Source organism: Lissotriton vulgaris, chromosome 11 (assembly GCF_964263255.1).
Source record: "Lissotriton vulgaris chromosome 11, aLisVul1.2, whole genome shotgun sequence".
In the NCBI taxonomy this organism is placed as follows: Eukaryota; Metazoa; Chordata; class Amphibia; order Caudata; family Salamandridae; genus Lissotriton; species Lissotriton vulgaris.
In genome coordinates, this window is record NC_141699.1 from 843,287,545 (window position 1) to 843,310,454 (window position 22,910).

Sequence of the window (22,910 nt, forward strand, 5' to 3'; positions counted from 1 at the left end):
ATGGAAGTTTGTATCGAGTAGAGAGGTACCGAACGAGAACAATACCGTCGAAGTCGAAGGCCTTTTGGCCTTTAGAAAGTTTTGTTTTTGATTCAGAGTTGGAGTATAGGAGTTTGCATCCGAACCCAATGGCAGAAAAAAACAATCTGAGCATGGAGAGGATGCCTATGCGCACTGTAGTCCAGGGGAGGAGTCACCTATCTCGTGATACTTTGAAAACTCTTCCAGGACAACAAAGTGCAATCATCCGGACCCAACACTAGGCGGTGATCTACGCACAGATATGAATTCAGCAGCCCACATGCCTCGAACAACAAGTGACTTACCTTCGGTAAGAGACGTAGATTAGTTATAGATTCCTTACCTTAGAATTACCCCCAGGCGTCAGACTGGATCTGAAATTATTTTTGTCAGCAGTACCCCTGCGCGTCGAAAGGTGGGGTAGGTCGGCTACGGGTTTGTCGTCGTAATCGTGATCGCTGGGTTGACGTTGTGGTAGCTACTTACTTAGACGTCGCCCTCACGCGCTGACGTCAGTTCTTTTACACGACATTCCACACCAGAAGCGCGGAGCCATGCAAGACACAGACCACTGGTGCACAAAACTACAGCCCAAAAAGGGATTCCCTGACCTAGAAGTCGGTTCGCAGAACGGGGATGATGGATTGGGCGGTAAGGAATCTATAACTAACCTATGTCTCGTACAGATATATTGTTTCCAAAGGTAAGTAACAAGTGCCTCTGAAAGAGAAAATTAGTTGTAGATTCCTTACCTTAGAATAGATACCCCAGCAATACCAACCCCAGAGGTGGGTCTGCAAACCAAGTTCACACCAGAAAGTCCTGGAGATCAGAACGGCCAAAGAAGCTGTCTCTCCGGACTTGGCTGTCCAGGCAGTAGTGTTTTGTGAACATGTGCAGAGCTGCCCACATAGCTGGCGGACAGACGTAATTGAGAGGGACTCCCCGTCCCAGGTAGTGGTAGGGCCCGTCGCCCTGGTGGAATGGGCGTGCAGTCCCACTGGAGATTCCTTCTTTGCCAAAGAGTAGCAAGCTTTAATGCACAAAACGATCCACCTAGAGAAGGTCTGTTTGCGCAGAACCCGATCATTTTGGCACCCACGTAGCCCACAACAAGCAGGTCATCCACCCGGAATTGCTTAGTGTAATCCAAATAAAATAAAAGCGCACGTTTTGGATCCAGACGGTGGAGCCTTTCTTCCTCCTTAGAAGGATGCAAAGGCGGAAAGAAGGTGGGCAAAGTGATGGTCTGACCAATGTGGAAAGAAGTAACCACCTTGCGAAGAAAAGAAGGGCTGGTTCTCAGGACAACCTTGGCCAGATGAAGAATGAACAGCCAGAAAAGGAGGTTTTGAAGAAAGGGCTTGTAGCTCACTCACCCAGTGAGCATAGGTGATGGCAACTAGAAAAGCAGACTTTAGAGTAAGAAGTCTGAGAGGACAGTTATGAAGAGGTTCACAGGGAGCGCACATAAGGGAGTAAAGAGCAAAGTTCAAGTCCAGCTGAGGCATTATGAAGGGAACAGGAGGAAAAAGATGAGTAATGCCCTTAAGGAAGCGATTTACAACAGGGGACTGGCTGATCAGGAAGCCTAAGAAAGGCTGAAATGGCTGAGAGGTAGCCCTTCAGAGTGCCCAGAGCAGAGCCCTGTTGGGCCAAAAGACAGGGGGAACAAGAGAACCTCAGAAAGAGGGGCAGAAAGGAGATACACAGCTTTTGCTGTGCACCATGCCACAAATTTGTTCCATTTGTAGGCGTATACTGTCTTAGAGGAGGGACGGCCTGGCTGCCTAGAAACATCACTGACTTCGGGAGGAAGGTCAAAGGCTGTCAACTGTTGCCGCTCAATCTCCACGTAAGGAGGTGAAGGCTGGACAGGTTTGGGTGAAGGACTGTCCCCTGCTGCTGTGACAGAAGATCCTCCAGAAGAAGCAGTTTAATTAGAAGATTGATGGCCAGGTGCAATAGCTTGGAATACCAGACTCTTCTAGCACAATCCTGAGACCCAAGGATAACTTGGGGGTGTTCGCGCTTGATCTTCAGCACTCTGGGCAGAAGTGGTATAGGCGGAAAGGCGTATAGAAGAACAATACTCCAGTCACGGCGAAAAGCGTCGCCTGGCGAGTTCCGCCTTGGAAATTCCATAGTGCAGAATTGCAGACATTGCGCATTCACTTCGGTGGCGAATAGATCTAACCAAGGCTATCCCTACTGCTGAAAGAGACCTGCGCCAGTGAAGACGCCATTCGTGATCCATCATGCACCTACGGCTCAGCTAGTCTGCCCTGGCGTTCAGTGAACCTGCCAGGTGTTGAACCACCAAGGATAGGCCCTGATGTTTCAGCCATGTCCAGAGACAGAGGGCCTCTTGACATAGGGTCTATGACCCCACTGTGCCCTGTTTGTTGCAGTACCACATGGCGGTTTTGTTGTCCGTGAGCACCTTCACTACTCTTCCCCAGACAGAGGGAAGGAATACCTTGAGTGCAAGATGAATGGCCCAGAGCTCCAGCAGGTTCATATGCAGCACAGACTCCGCCGGAGACCAAAGGCCTCTAATCTCCGCCTCTCCCATGTGGCCACCCCACCCTAGGAGTGATGCATCCGTCACCACCGTGTACTCCGGTTGGGGAAGGGAGAGGGATCTGCCATTGACCCAGTCCTGGTTCGTTAGCCACCACTGCAATTGACGTGCAGCGCCCTCCGAGATCTGAACGCAATCGGACAGATTCCCCTGATGCTGTGCCCAATGGAGCGTCAGGTCCCACTACAGAGCCCGCATATGCTACCTTGCATGATCTACTGGCAGGATGCAGGAGGCCATGAGGCCCAGAAGCCTTAGGGTCATTCTGACCAAAAACCGGGATAACGGCTGAAAGATCGGAATCATAGCCTGAATATCCCAGACTCGCTGCGCATAAACCCGAAATTGCGTTCTGTCCAGAAGCGCTCCGATGAAAAGGAGCTTCTAAGAGGGAATCAGGTGTGACTTCAGCACGTTGATGGTTAACCCCAGCGAATGCAGGAGGTCAGCTGTAGTCTGGAGGTGGAAGACGACTGCCTGGGGCAAGCCCACCTTCAACAGCCAGTCGTTTACATAGGGGAAGACTAGAACCCCTGATCTGCGCAGATGAGCTGCGACTACCGCCATCACTTTTGTGAACACCTGAGGGGTGCTGGTTAGGCAAAAGAGGAGCACGTTAAACTGAAAGTGCTTGTGGCCTACCGTGAACCTCATGTAACGCCGGGAGGCCGGCAGGATGGAGATGTGAAAATAAGCATCCTGCAAGTCCAACGCTAGCATCCAGTCTTCAGGGTCAGGGGCAGACAGGACATTTTGAACTTCTCCTTGCGGAGGAAGTGGTTGACTTTCCTGAGATCCAAGATAGGACGCAGGACTTTGTCCTTCTTGGGCACCAGAAAGTAATGGGAATAGCAACCACAACCTACTTCTGGGGCAGGAGCTCACTCGATGGCTCCCTTGGCCAAGAGAAACGAAACTCCCTGATGGAGAAGGGCCTGATGATCCTCCTAAATGCGATGTTGCCGAGGTGGTATGGATGGAGGGGCAGTCTCAAAGGGGAGGGAGTAGCCCCTTTGGACTATCTGCAAAACCCACCTGTCCAACATGATGGTTCGTCAGTGAGGGAGATGATGGCGAACCCTGCTACCCACTGGTGATTGGTGGCCCTGAAAGGTCGGACTAGGAGGGTTTGGAGGCTGCTGCAGAGGGGGAGGTGGTGGACTGGCCCGTTCACTGGTCACCAGACCCACGGCGGTGGGTCCCACGTTTCAGGCCGTGCAAGACTTAACAGCTTGCACCGGTCTGTGGCTCTGGGCTGAACGTGGTGGGGGACCCCTTTCGTAGCCACGAAAGGGGTAAAAAGCAGACCGCACAGGGTGGGTTGTGGAGAGGCCCAAGGACTAAGCTGTAGCCTGAGAGTCCTTGAAGAGCTCTAGCGCATTGTCTGCCTTGTCGCCGACCAGGTGATGCCATCAAAGGGCATGTCCCTAAGGGTAGCTCGGACATCTCCTGAAAAAACGGTCAACCTCAGCTAGGTGTAGCGTCGAAGGGCTACCAAAGTTGAAATCGTCCTGCCTATTAAGTCAGTGGTGTCCAGCACACAGCGAATGGTAAACCTGGCTGCATCTCTCCCCAAGGCAACTGCACGGGAGAGTATGGCCCGAGCCTCCTCCGGGCAGTGTGTCAGCACCTGTGCCACCGTATCCCACACCGAGTGGGTGTAACGACCCAACAGACATGTGGTGTTTACCGACCGCAGTCCCAAGCTCGAGGAAGAAAACATCTTCTTCCCAAGATGGTCCAGCTTTTTGGATTCTCTATAAGGTGGAGCGGTAGGGAATGCGCCTTTGAACGTCGAGGCTTGGACCACCAAAGCTCTCAGTTGAAGGGTGTTGGCAGAGGAAAGAGGGGTCGCCCAGAGCCCGACTGGGGCATCAGTCGATCATCCTATCCGCAGGAGCCCCCGTGTTGGCCCTGGACTAGGTGCCCAAAAGCATGTCAGTGAGGGCTTCATTAAACGGCAGCATGGGCTGCGAAGAGCTCGCTGCCGGTTGGAGCACCTCTGTCAGGAGGTTAGTACTGTCCACCACTGTAGGTAGCTTTAGGTTGAGAGCCTCTGCTGTCCTACCCAATACTAAGAAGCTTCCTCCTCCGTAGCCACGGTAGGAGGAGACAAAATGCCACGGTCTGGAGAAGTATCCAGGCCACTGGTATCCCCAACTCCTCTCACCAGTCTGGATCATATTCAAACTGGTCAGTCAAAGGGTCTCCAGACCCCTGCCAGTCCTCCTCACCCTCCTCTGGTTGCCAATCTGGCTGAAAAGAACCAGGGTGGAACAGGGGCACAAAAATAACCTTTGACGCCAGATCCGGTGTCGGTCGACGTCGGTCCGGCCCGGTGTCCATGTCGGGGTGGAGGCCGGGGTTACTGCCGGCTGAGGACACAACTTGCGTCGGCTGCAGACGTGGTGCTTGTGGAATCGGCACCGGGGGAGGTGTCATCAGGTCAACCGGCGCTGATCCAGGCCTGGATGCAAGGGGACCCTGCAGTGCCGGAGCCTAAGCCGCCTGCGTTGACGACCTAGGGCCCCCAGCCAAGTCACCAGGGCCCGCAGACGCACCAGCGGAGTCGGGCTGCCCAAAGATGGCATGCATTGCTTCGTAACAGCTTCGAAACTGGGCAGGGGTTGCTGCGGGTCCCGGGAAGGGAGGGAAACTTGGAGTCATCCTGTCGTGCTCCGCATGGGGAGGAGGGGCACCAACCGCATTTCTCGTCGCATCAGCTGACAGAAGGGGAGAAGTCGAATAGCGACGATGCTTCTTCGACTTCTTCTTGTGCTTTGACTTAGCTGAGGAGTGCGAAGACTTCTACGACAAATGGTGGTGGTGGCTCCTCACCTCAAGCGCGACGGGGACCTCGAACGGTGTGAAGCCGACTGCTGGGCCTCGAGAAGCTTTCAGGACCACTCCCGCAAAGACTTCAGGCTCATGGTCTGGCAGTTGGAACACGACTTGGAGTCATGGTCGTGTTCCAAGTACGGCAGGCACACGAGGTGCAGATCCATCACCAACAACAGTTTTCGGCAGGAACCGCAAGTCTTGAAACCGGGTATCCCTGATGTGTACCAGGAGTCGAAGACACAAAAATGGCACCGACAAACGTTGGCAAAAAAGTCAGTCAAAAAGTGACTGGAGGTACCGCTCTCTCCGGATTTGCGCTGGCTGGGGAGGAAATAGAAAGAATTGACGTCATCGCACGAGGGCGGCGTCTAAGTAGCTACAGCGACGTCATCCTGGTGACCCAGACACTAACGACTAACGTGGAGCCAACTGACACCACCTTTTGACGCGCAGAGGTAGTGCTGATGAAAAATTCATGGATCCAGTCTGACACCTGGGGTTAATACTAAGGTAAGGAAACTATAACTAATTGTCTCTTTCAGATTTACTTTGCTTTGAAAACTGTTTTCCCTCCCCAGAGTACCAGATTGGCAGGGAAGGTGTGAAAAGTGTCACAAATTAACAGAAGAAGCTACCATCCAAGATCATTTGCCAGGGGAATACACCTTCTATCTATAAGGAACAGAAGACATCCTTGAAAGAAATGGGGGTCACATATTTCTTGTACCTCAAATTTCAGGTAACTTTATACCATGATGGGTGGGGAAATATGAATTCCTCTATTAAATGACCAAGGTCATAAGGTTTTAGTTGGAATACCAGAAAGACTGGGTGGATCTTCTACGAGCTAGGTAAAGTTAGATGCAAATTCACTGGCATGATTGTCTGGAAATGCAAAAAGGATGGCAGGAGCAGGAAGCAAAGGAATAAAATGTCACTGGAGGTATTCTTGACAGCAGCAGGTGGGAATGTAAATAATGAAGTATTGAATTAATTTGCTTTAATGCATGGCCGACAAAAGGATGTGCTTCCCCTGACAACAGCTCGTTAGCTTGCCAGGAGTCGTTTCTGGGAAAACACCAACATTTGCCATGCATGCTATTAAAGTCAAAGATAAATATAAAATAACTATCCCAAGTTTCACCATGCACACATGTTACAGTACCTTCCCCAAGTCCGAGCCTCCTTAAATACTCTGCCCGATCCTTCAGTTGCTTCACGGTCACCCTCTGCACATCTGGGTAATTCTGCAGTATTTTTAATATAGTGCCAGGGTTCAGCCCCAACAAGAGTAACTCGGAGACAATAGTCAGACTCTCCTCAAATCCAACACCACCAGCTTGATTCAGAACCAACAGCTGTATGGCCTGAGCATTACTAAACCCCAAGTCAAGGAATGACGCTGCTGCTTTATTCAAAACTAGGTTTTGTGCACTTCCTGACAGGCAGTGACTGGCACATTCCTGGATAGTTTTTCTCTGCTGTGGATATTCTCTGCCTTCAGGAGAATCAACAGTGAATACAGAGTTAATACTGGACTGGTAGCCAGTGCACAGCGTTCGCCATTCATCATGTTGAGAGCACATGTGTAGGATCAGACTTGTGCGTGGAGCACTTGGCTTTAAATACCCATTAGCAGCAAGACACACAGCCAAGAAAGGTCGTCTCCAATGGGGAACCTGTGGAAATAAATACACACTAATAAATTGTATATATTAAATTGCTGCAGTTATTGTGTACTTTAATTATATCTGATTCATTTTGTCGAAAACTCACCTAAATAATATCTTGCCATTAGCCCCATTTAGTGTTGGTGTCGAAACCCAATATTCAATCACACCCCATTATTCTGACCACCCCAAAATTTACCAGACAGCTCAGCTCCTGCACAGACTTCATGTTTTGATAAGAGACACCACCCGCCTCAACATCAGGCCCAACAAATCTAGCAGAGTAAATAATAACTTGGTCCACTAGATTCTACATTAGGGAAAGAGAAAGCATCGTATTACAAAATCTCAAAATAAGCAGTGCAGAATATTTGTCAAATGCCATGAAAACATAGTTACAGAAGTACATAATCAGAAATCATAATAATTATAAGTACCAAGTAAACAGTACAATTGTACTGGACTAGAAAAAAATATTCAATCATTTAAGACCCTGACGGTTAGGAAAATCTCCATCAAATCAGACAGTCCCAGGAGGAACAGGAAGGAAGTCTTCTGGCTCACCCCCAAAACCAGGGTTTTTTAATACATATTTTCAACATAATTAATGAGTAAAAGCTGCAAACTCACAGTAGTCTGACTAATGATAACACCTTCTAAACAAATCAGAAATTGCCACGTAAATATAATGTTAATAGAACAGCGTCTACACTGTTGTTGTCCGGAGATGCACAATACATTATGTTACATTAGTCAAACAATAACCCATATACAATTATTTCAACCAGGCCCACCAGTAAGTTACAGAAGAAGGACCTTAAAAAATTATACATACGAGCTCAAAGGAAAATAACCAGTTACGTCACATTGTTCTGTGAGTGAAGACTACAGAGACTATAGGGAGAGAAGTCATGCATGGGGACATTGATGAAGGGGGAGGGGGGGAAGTGGGGGTGGGGGATGGAGCAGGAGCAGTTTGTACAATTCACCAGAAAAAAACATCCATTTTAATTAAAATAGTGTCCTAATAGAAAATGTGTCACAACTAAAACACATAACTAAATATACTTCTAAATGCTACAGCAACTTAGTTTTAAATGCAATATTATTAATTCATGGGTTACAACTAGAATTTATCATGAATATTATTAGTATTCAAAATACTTACTCACCTAAAATTACACATTGAGAAAAAAGTTTGACAAATACTCCCCGTCCAATTCTATATTTATAATCACACACATTTATAAATCTTTTTTAATCAACTATCAGTAAGTGAATGCCATTGCCATCTTCAGTTGCTTTCGAGAATTCTCTCGGTCATCTTCATCTTGCTAAAGATACTCTCCTTAAAACATGCCATTTCCAATTCCATAGAATCTTTTTGGGTCTTCAACCTATTACCTTGACCTTTTTTAATTGTATGGATAATAAAATGAATCAAAAGAAAAATAGAATTTTTGCACAAATCATTACTACTGGTGTTAATTTTAATTGTAATGTGCCACTAAAGAAAAGAGTAAGTCGTAGCTTTCTACAGAATTCAATGAACTCAGATTTCATTTTTACAAAATCGGTTCTTTTCGATGGAACAAATGATAAACCCTTGGCCAAAATACTCTCTTCCTCTTGTGTGAGTATTCTTTTAGAAAGGTTTTAACGCTGACCCTTCACTAGATAATAAATAGGAGTCGAATCTAAAGGGCTTCATTCTCCCAACAGGTAAAAAATCTTGTGTTTTGCTCCGGTTTTATCCTGTGTTCCCACCGACTTCAGTTCTTATGACGAAGGCCTACATAACATGGACACCAGGCAAGTAGGCTTTTAGATTCTTCTTAAACCTCCCCTTTTTCTATACATCAGGAGGTTAATTCCAACATATGCCTTTGCATTTATAGATAAAAGACAACTGAATTGTGCCCCCCTTCCTCTCTCTCTGAGTTGGATTCTTTTCCATCGGTAAGACACCAGAGTTATGGAACTTCACTCTGTCAAGTTTGCTGATGTGTGGTCTCTTTATTTAGTAAACACTTCTCTCTGTAATTCTTGTCCTTTTGTCTTATTCTTTTTTGCTATTAGATACTACATAAGGCCCTGAAGAGAATCCCAGGAAAACCAGCGGGATTCGAAACGCGTAGGCCCTTGCCACATGGTGTCTGCGAGAGCGACAAGAGTTTACAGTTGTTCTATCTTAGTCGCTAGTACAATACCGAGTTCTACCAGTAGTAAAAGTTTCGTTTGTAGATCTAGTTAGGATTGTACAGTAAAAACCAATTGTCTTTTCATTTTTGTAAATTGTGTCCGCAGACTGTGGCCTGTTGCTTGGTTTATCTTGCTTTTGTTGTAGTACAGTGTACATATTTTAAGGTTGTTATCTTTGACTCACATAATCCCCGTCCCCGAGTGGTGCGAATGTTTTTTGAATGTCTGTGATATGCCTGGAATATTGTATGATTGATGAACTCCAAACACTCCCCTAAGTTTCATGTGTCCTTTTGTAAATATGTCCCTTTGTAAATGAAAAAATAGAGAAGCTTTCTTTTTTCTAAACATTGCTAAAATAAAAAAACTATTAAATAGTTATTCCCGTCCTTGATTTTTTCAAGTTCTGTTTTGGTCATTAGTTGCACGAATATCACTTATATCAGCACTGGCAATTTCTTTTGTTCATTGTTCATTGTTACTTTGGCTCAGCCTTGCTGATTAGAGCCATCCCACAGTTGTTGTTTTTCACACCGCATCTCTAAAAATGACAGCTGTTGTTCATTAAAATAGATATCTCCCAGCCTCAGTATGCCTTTTTCCTCCCACTGCTTGGCCAGATTATCATACATAATGCAGGAAAGAGAGGGGATCTCCACAATGGAGTATATCTCCATGGTGACCCATTTGTGGGACACCCCCGCGCCGCACGGCCACCAGCTGCTGCGTGTGCCCCTTGCATCCCTGTCCCTTTTGACGAATCTTTGTGCCTGTTTTGTCTGAATTTCGTTTTCCCCGTGTTTTGCCTTCCTTCCTTGTTGCCCGCCGCCCTCCGCCCTCCCTTCCCGCCAAACGCCGCTTTTCCCCGCCCTTTTTTGTATTCTGTACCCTCCCCGCTCCCGCCTCCCAGCTGCTCCGCCCACCCGCGCACTTGGCCTTAAATGGCGACCGTGCGACGCAGGTGAGTGTGACCCACTTGTGGGACACCCCCGCGCCGCACGGCCACCAGCTGCTGCGTGTGCCCCTTGCATCCCTGTGCCTCGCTGCTGCCTCGTTCCTGATTGCCGCCGCTGCGGTTGTTTTGCCCTTTGTTTTCACGTGAATTTGTGCCTGCTTGTCATAAACCCGATTTTTCCCTTGTTTTGACGAATCTTTGTGCCTGTTTTGTCTGAATTTCGTTTTCCCCGTGTTTTGCCTTCCTTCCTTGTTGCCCGCCGCCCTCCGCCCTCCCTTCCCGCCAAACGCCGCTTTTCCCCGCCCTTTTTTGTATTCTGTACCCTCCCCGCTCCCGCCTCCCAGCTGCTCCGCCCACCCGCGCACTTCGCCTTAAATGGCGACCGTGCGAACGCGCAGCGTTGACGCGCAGCGGGCGCGCCGATTGTGCGCCGAAGGCGCGCCAAAGGTAAGCCCGTCTGCGCCCGTCCGCGACCGGATCGCGCCCAGTGCCAGGAACCCTGGACCTCGACGATCCCGACCGACCCGCCGGACGTACGCCGCCGCCACCCTCACCGCTCTCAACACCGGCCGACTTCCAGACTGCCACCAAGCCACTCCACGACGTACCCACGGACCTTTCAGCTGCCACGCCTGCAAGTTCACCTGCACCCGGACCTGCCTCGCACCAGCACCCACCAAGTCGAACGCCAGCAGCACCCACCTCAAGTGCATCCTGATCAACACCCGCTCCGTCCACAGACACGCCATCGAACTCTGGAACCTCCTAGACGCCACAGCCCCTGACGTTGCCTTCCTCACGGAGACCTGGATGAACGCATCCTCAGCTCCCGACATCGCCATCGCCATCCCAGAGGGCTACAAGATCGTCCGGAGGGACCGAAACGCCAACCAGATGGGAGGAGGCATCGCCATCATCCACAGGAACACCATCCGTCTCACGACCAGCACCGACGACACCCTGACAACCGCCGAACACCTGCATTTCCAGATCCACACCAACCCGAACACCACCCTCAGAGGCACCCTGATCTACCGACCCCCGGGACCACGCACACAATTCAGCGAGGACATCGCCGACTTCGTCAGCCCGCATGCCCTCCCCTCCGCTGACTACATCCTCCTGGGAGACCTCAACTTCCATCTGGAAAACAACAACGACCGCAACACCACCACCCTGCTCGACAACCTCGCCAACCTTGGACTCAAGCAACTGGTGTCCACCCCCACCCACCTCGCCGGACACACACTCGACGCAGTCTTCTCTTCCAGCACAGACATCGAGTTCAGCCACGCCACAGAGCTTCAATGGACGGACCACAGCTGCGTCCACTTCACTTTCAAGAGAACGACGACCCACCACCACCAGCAACAGGCCGCCCGCAGAAGCTGGAACAAGATCACAGCAGACCAGCTCGCCACCTCCCTGAGTCAGCACCCCCCTGCCAGCTCAGCGAACCCCAGCCAGGCCGCCGACAACCTCACGAAGTGGATCAGCAACTGCGCGGACGAACTCGCCCCTCTGAGGACCCCGCCTAGCAGACCTGGCAGCAAGAAGGCCCCATGGTTCACCGACGAACTCAAGAGCTCCAAGAAGAACTGCCGAGCCCTCGAGAAAGTCTGGAGAAGGGAACCGACACCGGACAACAGGACCTCCTACAAACTGGCCACCCGGAAACACCACCAGCTGATCCGCGCCGCCAAGAAAACAGCATTTAAGGACCGGTTGGACAACAACGCACACAACTGCAAGGAACTCTTTAACATCGTGAAAGAACTTTCCAACCCCAGCGCAGGAAACAACGACGTCACCCCATCGCAAGACCTCTGCAACTCCCTCGCTTCATACTTCCACAACAAGATCACGGACATACACAGCAGCTTCAACAACCAACCAACGCACACCGTGACCGAACAACCACCCCCCACCACCATCCTTCACGCCTGGACCCCGATCAGCACCGAAGACACCATCCGCACAATGAACTCCATCCACTCCGGATCACCGACCGACCCTTGCCCTCACCACGTCTTCAACAAGGTCGACGCTGTCATCGCACCCCACCTGCGAGACATCATCAACACATCCTTCGACACCACCATCTTCCCGGAGAGCTGGAAGCACGCCGAACTCAGCGCTCTACTCAAGAAACCAACAGCGGACCCCACCGACCTCAAGAATTACCGCCCCATCTCGCTTCTCCCGTTTCCAGCCAAAGTCATCGAGAAGACCGTCAACAAGCAGATGGCCGCCTTCCTCGAGACGAACGGATCCCTCGACCCCTCACAGTCCGGCTTCCGAGCCAACCACAGCACCGAGACCGCCCTCATCGCCGCCACCGATGACATCCGAGCCCTGATGGACAATGGAGAAACAGCGGCCCTCATCCTCCTGGACCTCTCCGCGGCATTCGACACTGTCTGCCACCGCACCCTAGTACAGCGCCTCAGCAACGTCGGAATCCAGGACAAGGCGCTGGAACGGATCATCTCCTTCCTCGACGGAAGAACACAGAGAGTCCGCCTACCACCGTACAAGTCAGAGGCCTCCGAAGTCATCTGCGGCGTCCCCCAAGGATCATCTCTGAGTCCCACCCTCTTCAACGTCTACATGAGCCCCCTCGCGGCCATCGTACGCAAACACAACCTCAGCATAATCTCCTACGCCGACGACACCCAGCTGATCCTCTCCCTGACCAACAACCCCGCCGCCGCCAGAGCCAACCTGCACGACGGGATGAAAGAGGTAGCCGAGTGGATGACGATCAGCCGCCTGAAACTGAACTCGGACAAGACGGAGATCCTCATCCTGGGCTCCTCACCCTCCGCCTGGGACGACTCCTGGTGGCCTCCCGCCCTGGGCACCGCACCCAAACCGACAGACCACGCACGCAACCTGGGCTTCATCCTGGACTCCTCCCTCTCCATGACCAGGCAAGTTAACAAAGTCTCCTCGACGTGCTTCAACATCCTACGCATGCTACGGAAGATCTTCTGGTGGATCCCCACCGAGACCAGGAAGACCGTCACCCAGGCCCTCGTCACCAGCCGTCTGGACTACGGCAACGCCCTCTACGCCGGTACCACCGCCAAGCTCCAGAAGAGACTCCAGCGGATCCAGAACGCCTCAGCCAGACTCATCCTCGACATCCCACGAACCAGCCACATCTCCGGACCTCTGAGAGACCTTCACTGGCTCCCCGTCAACAAAAGAATCACCTTCCGCCTCCTCACCCACGCACACAAAGCTCTACACGACCAAGGCCCGAGTTACCTCAACAGCCGAGTCAACTTCTACGCTCCCAAACGCCACCTCCGCTCAGCCAACCACGCCCTCGCCGCCGTCCCCCGCATCCGAAGAGCGACTACAGGAGGAAGGTCCTTCTCCTACCTGGCCGCCAAGACCTGGAACTCCCTCCCCCCCGACCTGCGCCTGACCCAAGACCACCTCTCCTTCAGGAAGAAGCTGAAGACCTGGCTGTTCGAGCAGTAGCGCCCCCCCCCCCCCCCCCCCCAGCGCCTTGAGACCCTACGGGTATGTAGCGCGCTCTACAAGTGTCATTGATTGATTGATTGATTATCTGTTATAGTTAGATATCCTAATAAGCTCTATCATTCTTTTCCATATGCACCAAACTGCACTTATAATCTTAAATTTTGTCTTCTTGTAATAGCTAGGCTCTAGTTGGCGTAGGAGTACTCCTTGTGCATTCCTGCCTATTGCCAGCTCATAGATCGAGGGGGGTTCTATATTCATAGCCTGCTGGTTGTTGCCCACCCCAGGTATAATCGTTATGGCCATTTGTTGTAGGAAAGTTGCATAGTAATAAATTCTGAGATTAGGGACAGACCATCCACCACTGTCTTGTGGTAGCACCAAAAACTTACGGGAGCGCCAAATTTTTGAGTATTTCCAGACAAAATTACTAAAAATAGCATCTACTTTTTTAAAGAATGAATCCTCTATTACTAATGGAATTGATCTAAACAAATAGAGGACCTTCGGGAGCATGACCATATTAAGAATATTACATCTGCCTATAAGAGTTAAGTGTAATCTATCTAGGTTACGCTAATCTTGTCTATCATAGGAGTCATATTTATATTCCAGTTTTCTTCTGGCTTACTGCTGATTTGAATACCTAGATAGGTTACTTCATCGAGCCTTCGAGAGTCATTACACGGGGTGCTAGAGTTACATAGGATCTGGGTTTTCCCAGCGTTTAATAGATAGCCAGACGTACGACCGTATTCATGAGCTAAGTTCTGAATTTGACTAATTGCATTTACCGGATCAGTGGTGACTACTACCAAGTCATCAGCATAAGCCATGATCTTTGTTTCTGATCCATTCCTCCTAACTGGTGTAATTGCTTGATCTTGTAATATTTGTTTTATAAAGATGAAAAATGTACAAGGCAAATAGAATTGGGGAACACAGGCAGCCTTGCCTTGTCCCTCTTGCGATATCCATCGATTTTGATTCCTGCCCCATGATGTTTAACCTGGCGTAAGGCCTGTGGTACATTGCTTTAATTGCTGTTAAGCAACCAGACCCAACTCCTCTCTGTGTCATGGTTGTCCATAAGTATTGCCATGAAACGCGATCAAATGCCTTTTTGGCATCCAGGAGGATCATAGCCAGCCCTTCACTCGCAGTCTCAGTTATGTGAAACAGAGCGATAGCACGTCTGATATGGTCCGTAGTGCTTCTTTTTGGTATGAAGCCGTGCTGCCATGGTGAAACGAGGTCGGCTATGATCCCCCCTAGTCGTAACGCAAATTTTTTTTATTAAAGCTTGGCGTCTGCGTTCATCAAGGAGATGGGCCTGTATGAAGCAGGGGCGTCAGCTGGTTTCCCTTTTTTCAAAAACACCACTATATCTGCTCCCTGCCAAGAATCTGGGGGTATCCCACTATGTTGTATACCAAGATACAGATCTAGGAGTATCGGGGTTATTTCATCTTGAATTGACTTATATAACTCATGTGAGATCTGATCGGGCCCTGCAGCTTTCCCTGAGGCCATTGATTTCAGGGCTACTAGAATCTCCTCCCTCGTAATTTTTTTTCCAGCTCTTGTCGCTGTGCTTCACTGAGCCTACGTCAACTGCCTAAAATTAGCTCCGTTTCATTGCACGGCATGGGATCAAGGTTATCCTGTTGATATAAATCTTGATAACATTTTTCAAAAACCTTGATAATATCCTTTAATTTAGTATGGCATTTACCATCTTGGGTTCTTATGGCAGTGATATTATTTCTGGTTGTTCTTTGTTTGGTTCGTAGGGCGAGTATCTTACCAATAGACTCGCCATATTCATATCTTTCGTTCCTATGTGTCTGATAGCAGGCTGCCCCCTTTTTATATAATAACTACTTACTTCTGCTTTTACAATAGTTATCTTTAGTCGCAATGCTAGTTCTCCCCCTTCTTGTTTTTGTCTAATTGTCTTGGTGTGCTACTCTTCTAATTGTCCCAATGTAACAGTCAAATCCAATATCTCTTTCTTTTCTTGCTTTGTCTTCTTTCCCACAAAACTTATTGTTTCCCCCCAAGGCCTACCTTAAAGCTATCCCAGACTATGCCTCTCGAGGAACTAAATCGATCATCTCATAGTATTGTATGGCCCATTGTTTAATGTGTTTAAGATATTCGTCATTAATTATTAAAGATCTATCAAAGGTCCATTTTGCCTGTGGTTGGTCTTCTGTCTGAGATGCTAGATCTATGAGAAGAGGGTTATGATCTGACATTAACCTAGGCAGTTTCTTTACGCCAGCGGTCGTGATGAGAGAGGATGACACCAAGAAGTAGTCCAACCTGACATACCTCTTTTGGGGATTTGAAAAATAGGTATACCCAGGATCAGCTGGATGTTTTGAGCCGTATACTGTACAGATAATCAGCCCCGTACTGAGCTGTACAATAGCCTACCTTAAAAACTTGTCCTCCAATACCCGTTTAGCGGGACCAAAACTGCTCTTTGCATGGATTGCTACTCCTCTGATAGTAGAAGTTTGGGTGGAACAGGCAAGAAGGTTATAGCCCCTTATTGCCAATAGATCTCTTTTCCCCCAGGGAATATGAGTTTCTTGTTGGCATATTATATCGACTCTTAAACTTCTTAATATTTCACCAACTCTAAAACGTTTTTGTTTATCATTAAGTTCCCCAATAATAACAGAGCAAATAATTATTCTACCCATCTGGGTCATTTAGTTTGTTTAAAAGCGCTTGCTTGTTTAGGGTTATTTTCTTGTTCCTTTTTGTTATATCCTCTCCATTTATTTGTTTTCTCCACCCTGTGCCCAGCCCCTACCCCCTCCTCCCCCGCTCTCCAACTCCTTCCTCTGCCCACGTCCAGCCATCACCCATTCATCTGTAGAAAGGCATCCAGACTGAGAAGTCTGTTGTGATGAGTGCTGCCCCCCCAACCAGACATTAGTTTTACTACAACTGGATTTCTCGACACCTAAAAGCGTAATTAGGAAAAAGAAAAGGAAAAAGAAAAAATAAGAGGGCAGTTCCCAGCACGTTCTCCTCCATCCCCCAACCCTCCCCAAGCATACTAAAACAAAGAAGAAAAAAAAATCTTCCCGCTAGAGTGTTATTGATTACTTTTTATGCCGGACGGAGAGAGGGAGAAAGGGAAAAATCTTGAAAGATTCACATGTTCAGTCACTAAACAAAGGTCTATTTCTTATAGTCCCAGGCTTCCAGATATTCCTTAACTTTAATTTCAGATGTAAAAAAATGAGTATGGTCTCCGTTGATCACTTTCAGGCGTGCCGGATGCAACAGGTATTCTTGTCCCCCCTGATCCTGAATTGGCTTAATCATCTGACGAAGACGCTATAGTCTCTCCACTGTGTAGTGGCAAAAGTATGGTTGGACAAAGAATGAATAGTCTCCTCCAATGCGCTTTGATATTGGCTTAGCTTTATCGTAGATTGCCTGCTGGAGTAGATAGTTGCCAAAATAGACAAGCATCGCTCGGGGCTTTGTGTCAGGCTTCAGCGGATGCTTAAGGTTGAAGGGAACCCGATGAGCTCTTTGCACCTCCATTGACCATTGTCACTCCTCAAGATCCGTAAAAGCTTTTGATAGCATGTCGACCATATAAGCCCGTGCGTCAGACCCTTCCTTTCCCTCTGGTACACCTATCACCCGCAGATTGTTTTGACGCTGTCGATTTTCATGATCCACTAGTTTCCATTGTATATCGATTAATTGTGCGTCATGTGCATCCGACTGTACGTTCAGCTGCTAAGTCATTCTCTAAAGTCTCTGTTCGGGTTTCCAAAGTGGACCAACGCCCTTTGATGTCGACACATGACTTTTCCACCTTCCTTACGGCCCCTTGAATCTTACACATAGCCGTCTGTGCGCGTTTGCTATCTAGGCGCATTTCTTCGCAGTGGAAAAGAATGCACTGAAGGACCGTGTCCAGCGTAGGGGGTTCTGCGGGTGCTGCGTGATCTTTTTCGGGATTGTTGTTATGCAGTTACTAAGTAAATCTGCGCCTGAATGGTCCCATCTAAGGCTTTTTTTTGTGGATTGGAGTGAGTTGTCTTCCTTACTGCTTTACACACTGTAGCAACAGACTCTTTTTTACCACTTACGGAGGCCTCCTCGCTAGAGTCTTCCAATAAACCAGATCCTGACTCAGAGCCTGACACAGGCCAAACCCCCTCTGAGAGAAAAAAACAGTCCAAATCTTGTTCACTGTGAATTGACGAGGCAGTATGACTTGCCGCTGTAGCCTCTATGGGCGGGGAGTTAAACTAAGTGATATTGGATATACTGGCCAATGTTTGCCCCCCGACTGCATTTAGTTTAGTTCCAACTGTGCTGTCATTGAAGTCCAATTGTGAACAAGGAGTGGACACAGTGGAATCAGTGAGGGAAGGCACCAGGGGGTGGTGAACTGGCTTAATGGGCTGGGTATCTTGGGTTGTATCAGCTGCCACTGTACTAGTCATGGACACAAGTTCTTGTATAACACCAGAGTCCCCATCAGCCTCCCCAGTCTCGTCCTCGGCATCTTTGCCTCTCCCCCTCTGTACCTGCTCACCTTTTTGCGCTGGCAGCTTCTTTAACCCATATGTTACACGTAGGAGATCAAAGAAAGAAGGCTCATTAACAGAAGGCAGTGTAATATGATTTTTCTTTTCTTCTGCCTTATCGCTGCTGGAGCCTACATCCCCCACTATTGGTTTTTTCACTCCTCCTTGTCGCGGTTGGGGCTCTGGGTTGGTAGCTTTGGGAATTGCAGCTAAGCCAGACCTCGTTTTTTCTTTAACTGCTGCGGCAGGGATTTTAGGAGCCATGCTTATGCAGTGACACACCGGGGAGCAGCCCAAGCAAAACCAACAGCAAAACCAACAGCACTTCCCCTGCTCTTCACCGGCCGTCAGAACTCGCAGAGAAGCGAGGAGTGCTTTTGCCAACTCCGCGCAGCACAACACAGTCTCCCACTGATTAGAGCCGTCGTGAAGACTCGGGTGAGTAAGAAACGATCTCGCTCCATCTATCTCCGGTGCTCCAGTCCACTTTTTCCCTTCCTCTTGGTTTAAACTCTCGGCAGAGTTATTTCAGCTTCAAGGAAATATTTGGCGTTTTTCATCAGAGAGAATTCACCTATGATTTATGAGGCTCTCACGGGTTTCTCTTAGTGCCGATTATTTGCATCGCATATTCATTTTCTATTCTGTTCCAAATGTCTAGACATGGTTCAGGGGCAGCCGACCGACTGACTCACTCAGTCGCCATCTTGCCTTCCTCCCCCGCTGAGCACCATTGCAGTTTCTAAGCAAATTTAAATAAGTATTATTTCCTTGACTCACTCCCTCCCAAATCTTCTACCTTATCTCTACCTGTACTCCTTCTAATCAAGCATGATTCACTCTCTCTAGTTCCATTCACAATTTTAGATGTAATTTTTCCTATAATTGTTCATCTACAGTCTCCCCTTCTTCTGCATGCTTCACAAATTTAATACATCTCTCATTATAGTTCTTAATGAACTCTATTTAATCTTTACTAAGACTACACACACTTCCATTAATATGATTAACCTCATGCTTACATTCTACGATAGCACTCATATACAATCCTGCTTTGCTTTTCACGCTAGCATCACACCAGCTTCTAGGGAATTCTAGAGGCTGCCAGGGATCTCTCTGCCCTGCACCTCTCGATGCGCAGGCTCCATAAAACAGGCATGTAGCGGTTTATAACGACGGATCCATAGGTGGCAGCTAACTTGGAGCAATTTTGCCCGCTTAAGCCTTCTGTCCCCCTTCCTTGATCTACGGCTCACTTCACTTGTTTATTGCACAGTTCGCCGTACCACACCCCAGGGCAGACAGTGGACAGGTATAGGCCCTGCGGCCTCACAGCACATTAGCAAGGGCTGCAGGGGCTGATGACGGTGTGCTAGTGATCTAGCTACTTTGAGGATAATAGCTGCCATTCATATGCTAGTCAGTAAGCAATACGAATTAAGGAACAAATTAGTCAAGCAAAGTGAATCAGGCTACTCATTTGCAAACCAAGTCACCATACTTGTGAGACATCAATTACACTTGGGCATACTCTCAATTAACAGCCTGCACACAGGCCCAATAAAGGGGACTAGGAACTACCCCATCCCAGAGTCTACAGGTGCGTTAGAATGTTTCAAGGCAGTTGGAAGCTATCACAAAAGGTGATTAATCAGAGGCGGACATCTGCTATGTGCAAAAGGAGAGCCAGGTACAACAGATGCCAAACTAAGAGACCAGCAACGAATAAGACCAATAACAACGTTCACACCCTAAAAGACCTGCGCCCAGGGCCCATGCCCCACCTTACAAGAAATATTTTATAATAGCCGCAAATCCGAAAAAAGAAAACTTCTATGGAAAGTCCACTACATCAAATATTCCTCACTCGGGAATGCTCAAAAACAATGTCAGGATATTAACATTTGAGTATATTTCACATGGAACTATGGACATTCTGAACAGAGCGAATATACTGCAAATTCTGAAAAATATTCCAGATTTAGCACAGTATACTTCTGACGATCTGCTACAAGTTCAGTTTAGGACACTAAGCACACATGCAACCAAAGAATCTATAGTGGTCACCCGGAAACACAGTAAACAAACCCGAAAGATCTTGGACAAGAAGAACAAATTTGCTTTCTGGGGACTCCAGGTCCAGCCCCCCCCCCCCCCCCCCCCAATAAGAAAGGTATCCACAGATACCATAGGGAAACACCAATATACAGCCTATTCAACCATCAGGGAGATGCATATTAAGGAGAACAACATTTACAAACTCCAATAAAAAAACACCTACTCTGAAAATTCTGTGTTCTTTCAATTAAACTAGTCAACAGCTGCGCACATAATTATTGCTCACATGCTAGATCCAGAGCCAGGAAGTGAATGGGATTGGCTAGCCTCCAACCTTGTAGGGAGGACTTTGAACTCTTCCTAGCTCTCCAGACAGATCAAGGCCAATATTTTACAATCCTGCCCCAATGAAGCCCCTTTTAGTCATCCCATTAATCTCATGGAAGGTAGCAGGGATAAAGAGCACCATAAATAACAGTGAAGTGCTAGCATTCCTTCAGAGAGGCGATCTGCTGTGTTTGCAAGAGACCTGGTCCACAGCCAAATTATTCATTCCTGGCTTTGCAGAAATCTAACAACTTGCTAAGAATCTCAATCTCTTTGACAGACCCTCAGGAGTACTCTCCATATACATAAATCTGCCGCTAGATATAACATCTGCAGAAATTGAATTCACAACTAACCTGGCCCAGGCTCTGCTTCTCAACCTCATACAGATTGTTGGACTTGGCCCTTTTTGCAGGGTCATCCCTGAACTTTTTGCCTTCCTCCTGTATTTTGTCTGACCTGGGCACTTTACCACTGCTGATCAGTGCTAAAGCGCATATGCTCTCCCTATTGTAAATTGATGTATGGATTAGTGATTTCATGATTGGCTGGTTTGGTTCAGCTGTCAGAACCTGATACAGTGCACCAGGAGTGCCCAGGGCTGGTAATCTAAATGCTGCTAGTGGGCTTCCAGCACTGGTTCTGCCACCCACAGAAGAAGCCTGCAGAAGTGTGTCTAAGGCCTGCCATTGCAGAGCCTGTGCGCAGTCTGGTACTGCCATGCTGACTGGGCAAGTGCACCCACTTTCCAGTCCCTAAACCTTCGCTTTTCTTCATATCAGACACCCCTATGGTAGGCCCAAGGGCAGGGTGCATTGTAAGTATAAGGTAAGACATGCCCTGGTGTGTGTGGCATGTCCTATAGTGAATTACAGCCATTTTCGTTTTTCACTATTGCAAGGCTACCTGTTCTCCATAGGCCTGAATGGGCAGTTAGATTATTACATTTTATAATCCTAACTGACTCAGGGAACATGGTAGAAATTCGAGTTTAGTATGCCTGAACTCAGAATGATAAAATACATATTTTAGTGAAGTTGGTTTTAACATTCCGTGTTTGAAAATACCACTTTTAGAAAGTAGGTATTTTCTTGTCTAACTATCCAAGCCTGCCTCTGCTATGTTGTGTATTCCTTTTCCGGAGTTTGAGTGACAGGGCTGGGGGATTCCAGGAGACAGTGTGAGTCAGCCCAGTGTGAATAGAGAGATCTGCATCTAGATGGGAGGGAGGAGTTGCACCTGGGACCTGAATAGGGCTGTGCCGTCCCTCCACAATGCTGGCTCCAACTCCGGTGGTGCGTCTGATGTCTCTGCCCTGCACTGTGAAAGGAGAGAAGGAGTCATGTCAACAGAGTGCTCCAGGCTGTGCCTTCCCACCACAATGCTGGCTCCACATCCTGTGGGGCGTCTGATGTTTCTGCTCTGCAATGTGAAAGGAAAGAAGGAGTCATGTAAACAGTGTGCTCCAGAACTGGTTTGGACTAGGCAAAGGCCCCTCTGCCCTCAGAGGACAAAGGATTCTGGGGTATAAGTATTGGGACCCTGATCGCAAGAATTTAGATCACTTTTGGACAACAAGAAGAAACCTTTGCTGAAGAGAGGAACCTGAAGAAACTGAGGAGAGACTATCCCTAAGTTGAAGTGCTGCTTGGGGGATTGGCCTGCAGTGGTTGACTGACTGCCAAAGAAAGGAGAAAGGACTTTGTGTGCACTTTATTCAGCTTGTGAAGGATCTCCAAGGGCTTGAGAAAATACCTTGCCTCCTGCTATAGTCTCAGGGACAGCAGACTTTAACCCCCAGCTTCCAAGAGTTCTTTGGAAGTGCCTGTTGCAATTTTGGGCCTTCTGAGGGACTGCGTATTGCAAGGAGCTGGAAGCGCGACTCAAGAGGGAGAAGCGTGTCACAGCCGCCGCATCGTGGATGTCGCCTCTGTAGCCGACGCATTGCACCGCATCTCAAGAAACGTCCCGCAACCCTCGAAGAAGCGTGTTGCCATCGCAGCCGCTGCCGTTGTATCGTAGATGTCGCCGCTGTAGCTGACGCATTGCACCGCATCAAGCGAAGCATCTCGCAACGAGGAAGAAGCGGGTCGACGTAGCAGCCGTCGCATCACTCAGTAAGAATGTCGCTGCTGTAGCTGTCGCATTGCACTGCATCACAAGAAGCGCCTAGCATCCATTGA

At 48.5% G+C, this 22,910-nt stretch overlaps 1 protein-coding gene across 2 annotated transcripts in view; it reads right to left on the reverse strand.

The window, feature by feature from the left end:
- MTERF4 (mitochondrial transcription termination factor 4) overlaps positions 1 to 22,910 on the reverse strand; it is a 407,863-nt gene that overhangs the window by 131,780 nt on the left and 253,173 nt on the right. For both annotated transcript variants that reach the window (XM_086943980.1, XM_086943979.1), the window contains one exon: positions 6,612 to 7,125. In XM_086943980.1, coding sequence (XP_086800106.1) covers positions 6,612 to 7,125 — 514 coding nt within the window. The remainder of the gene's footprint in view (positions 1 to 6,611; positions 7,126 to 22,910) is intronic.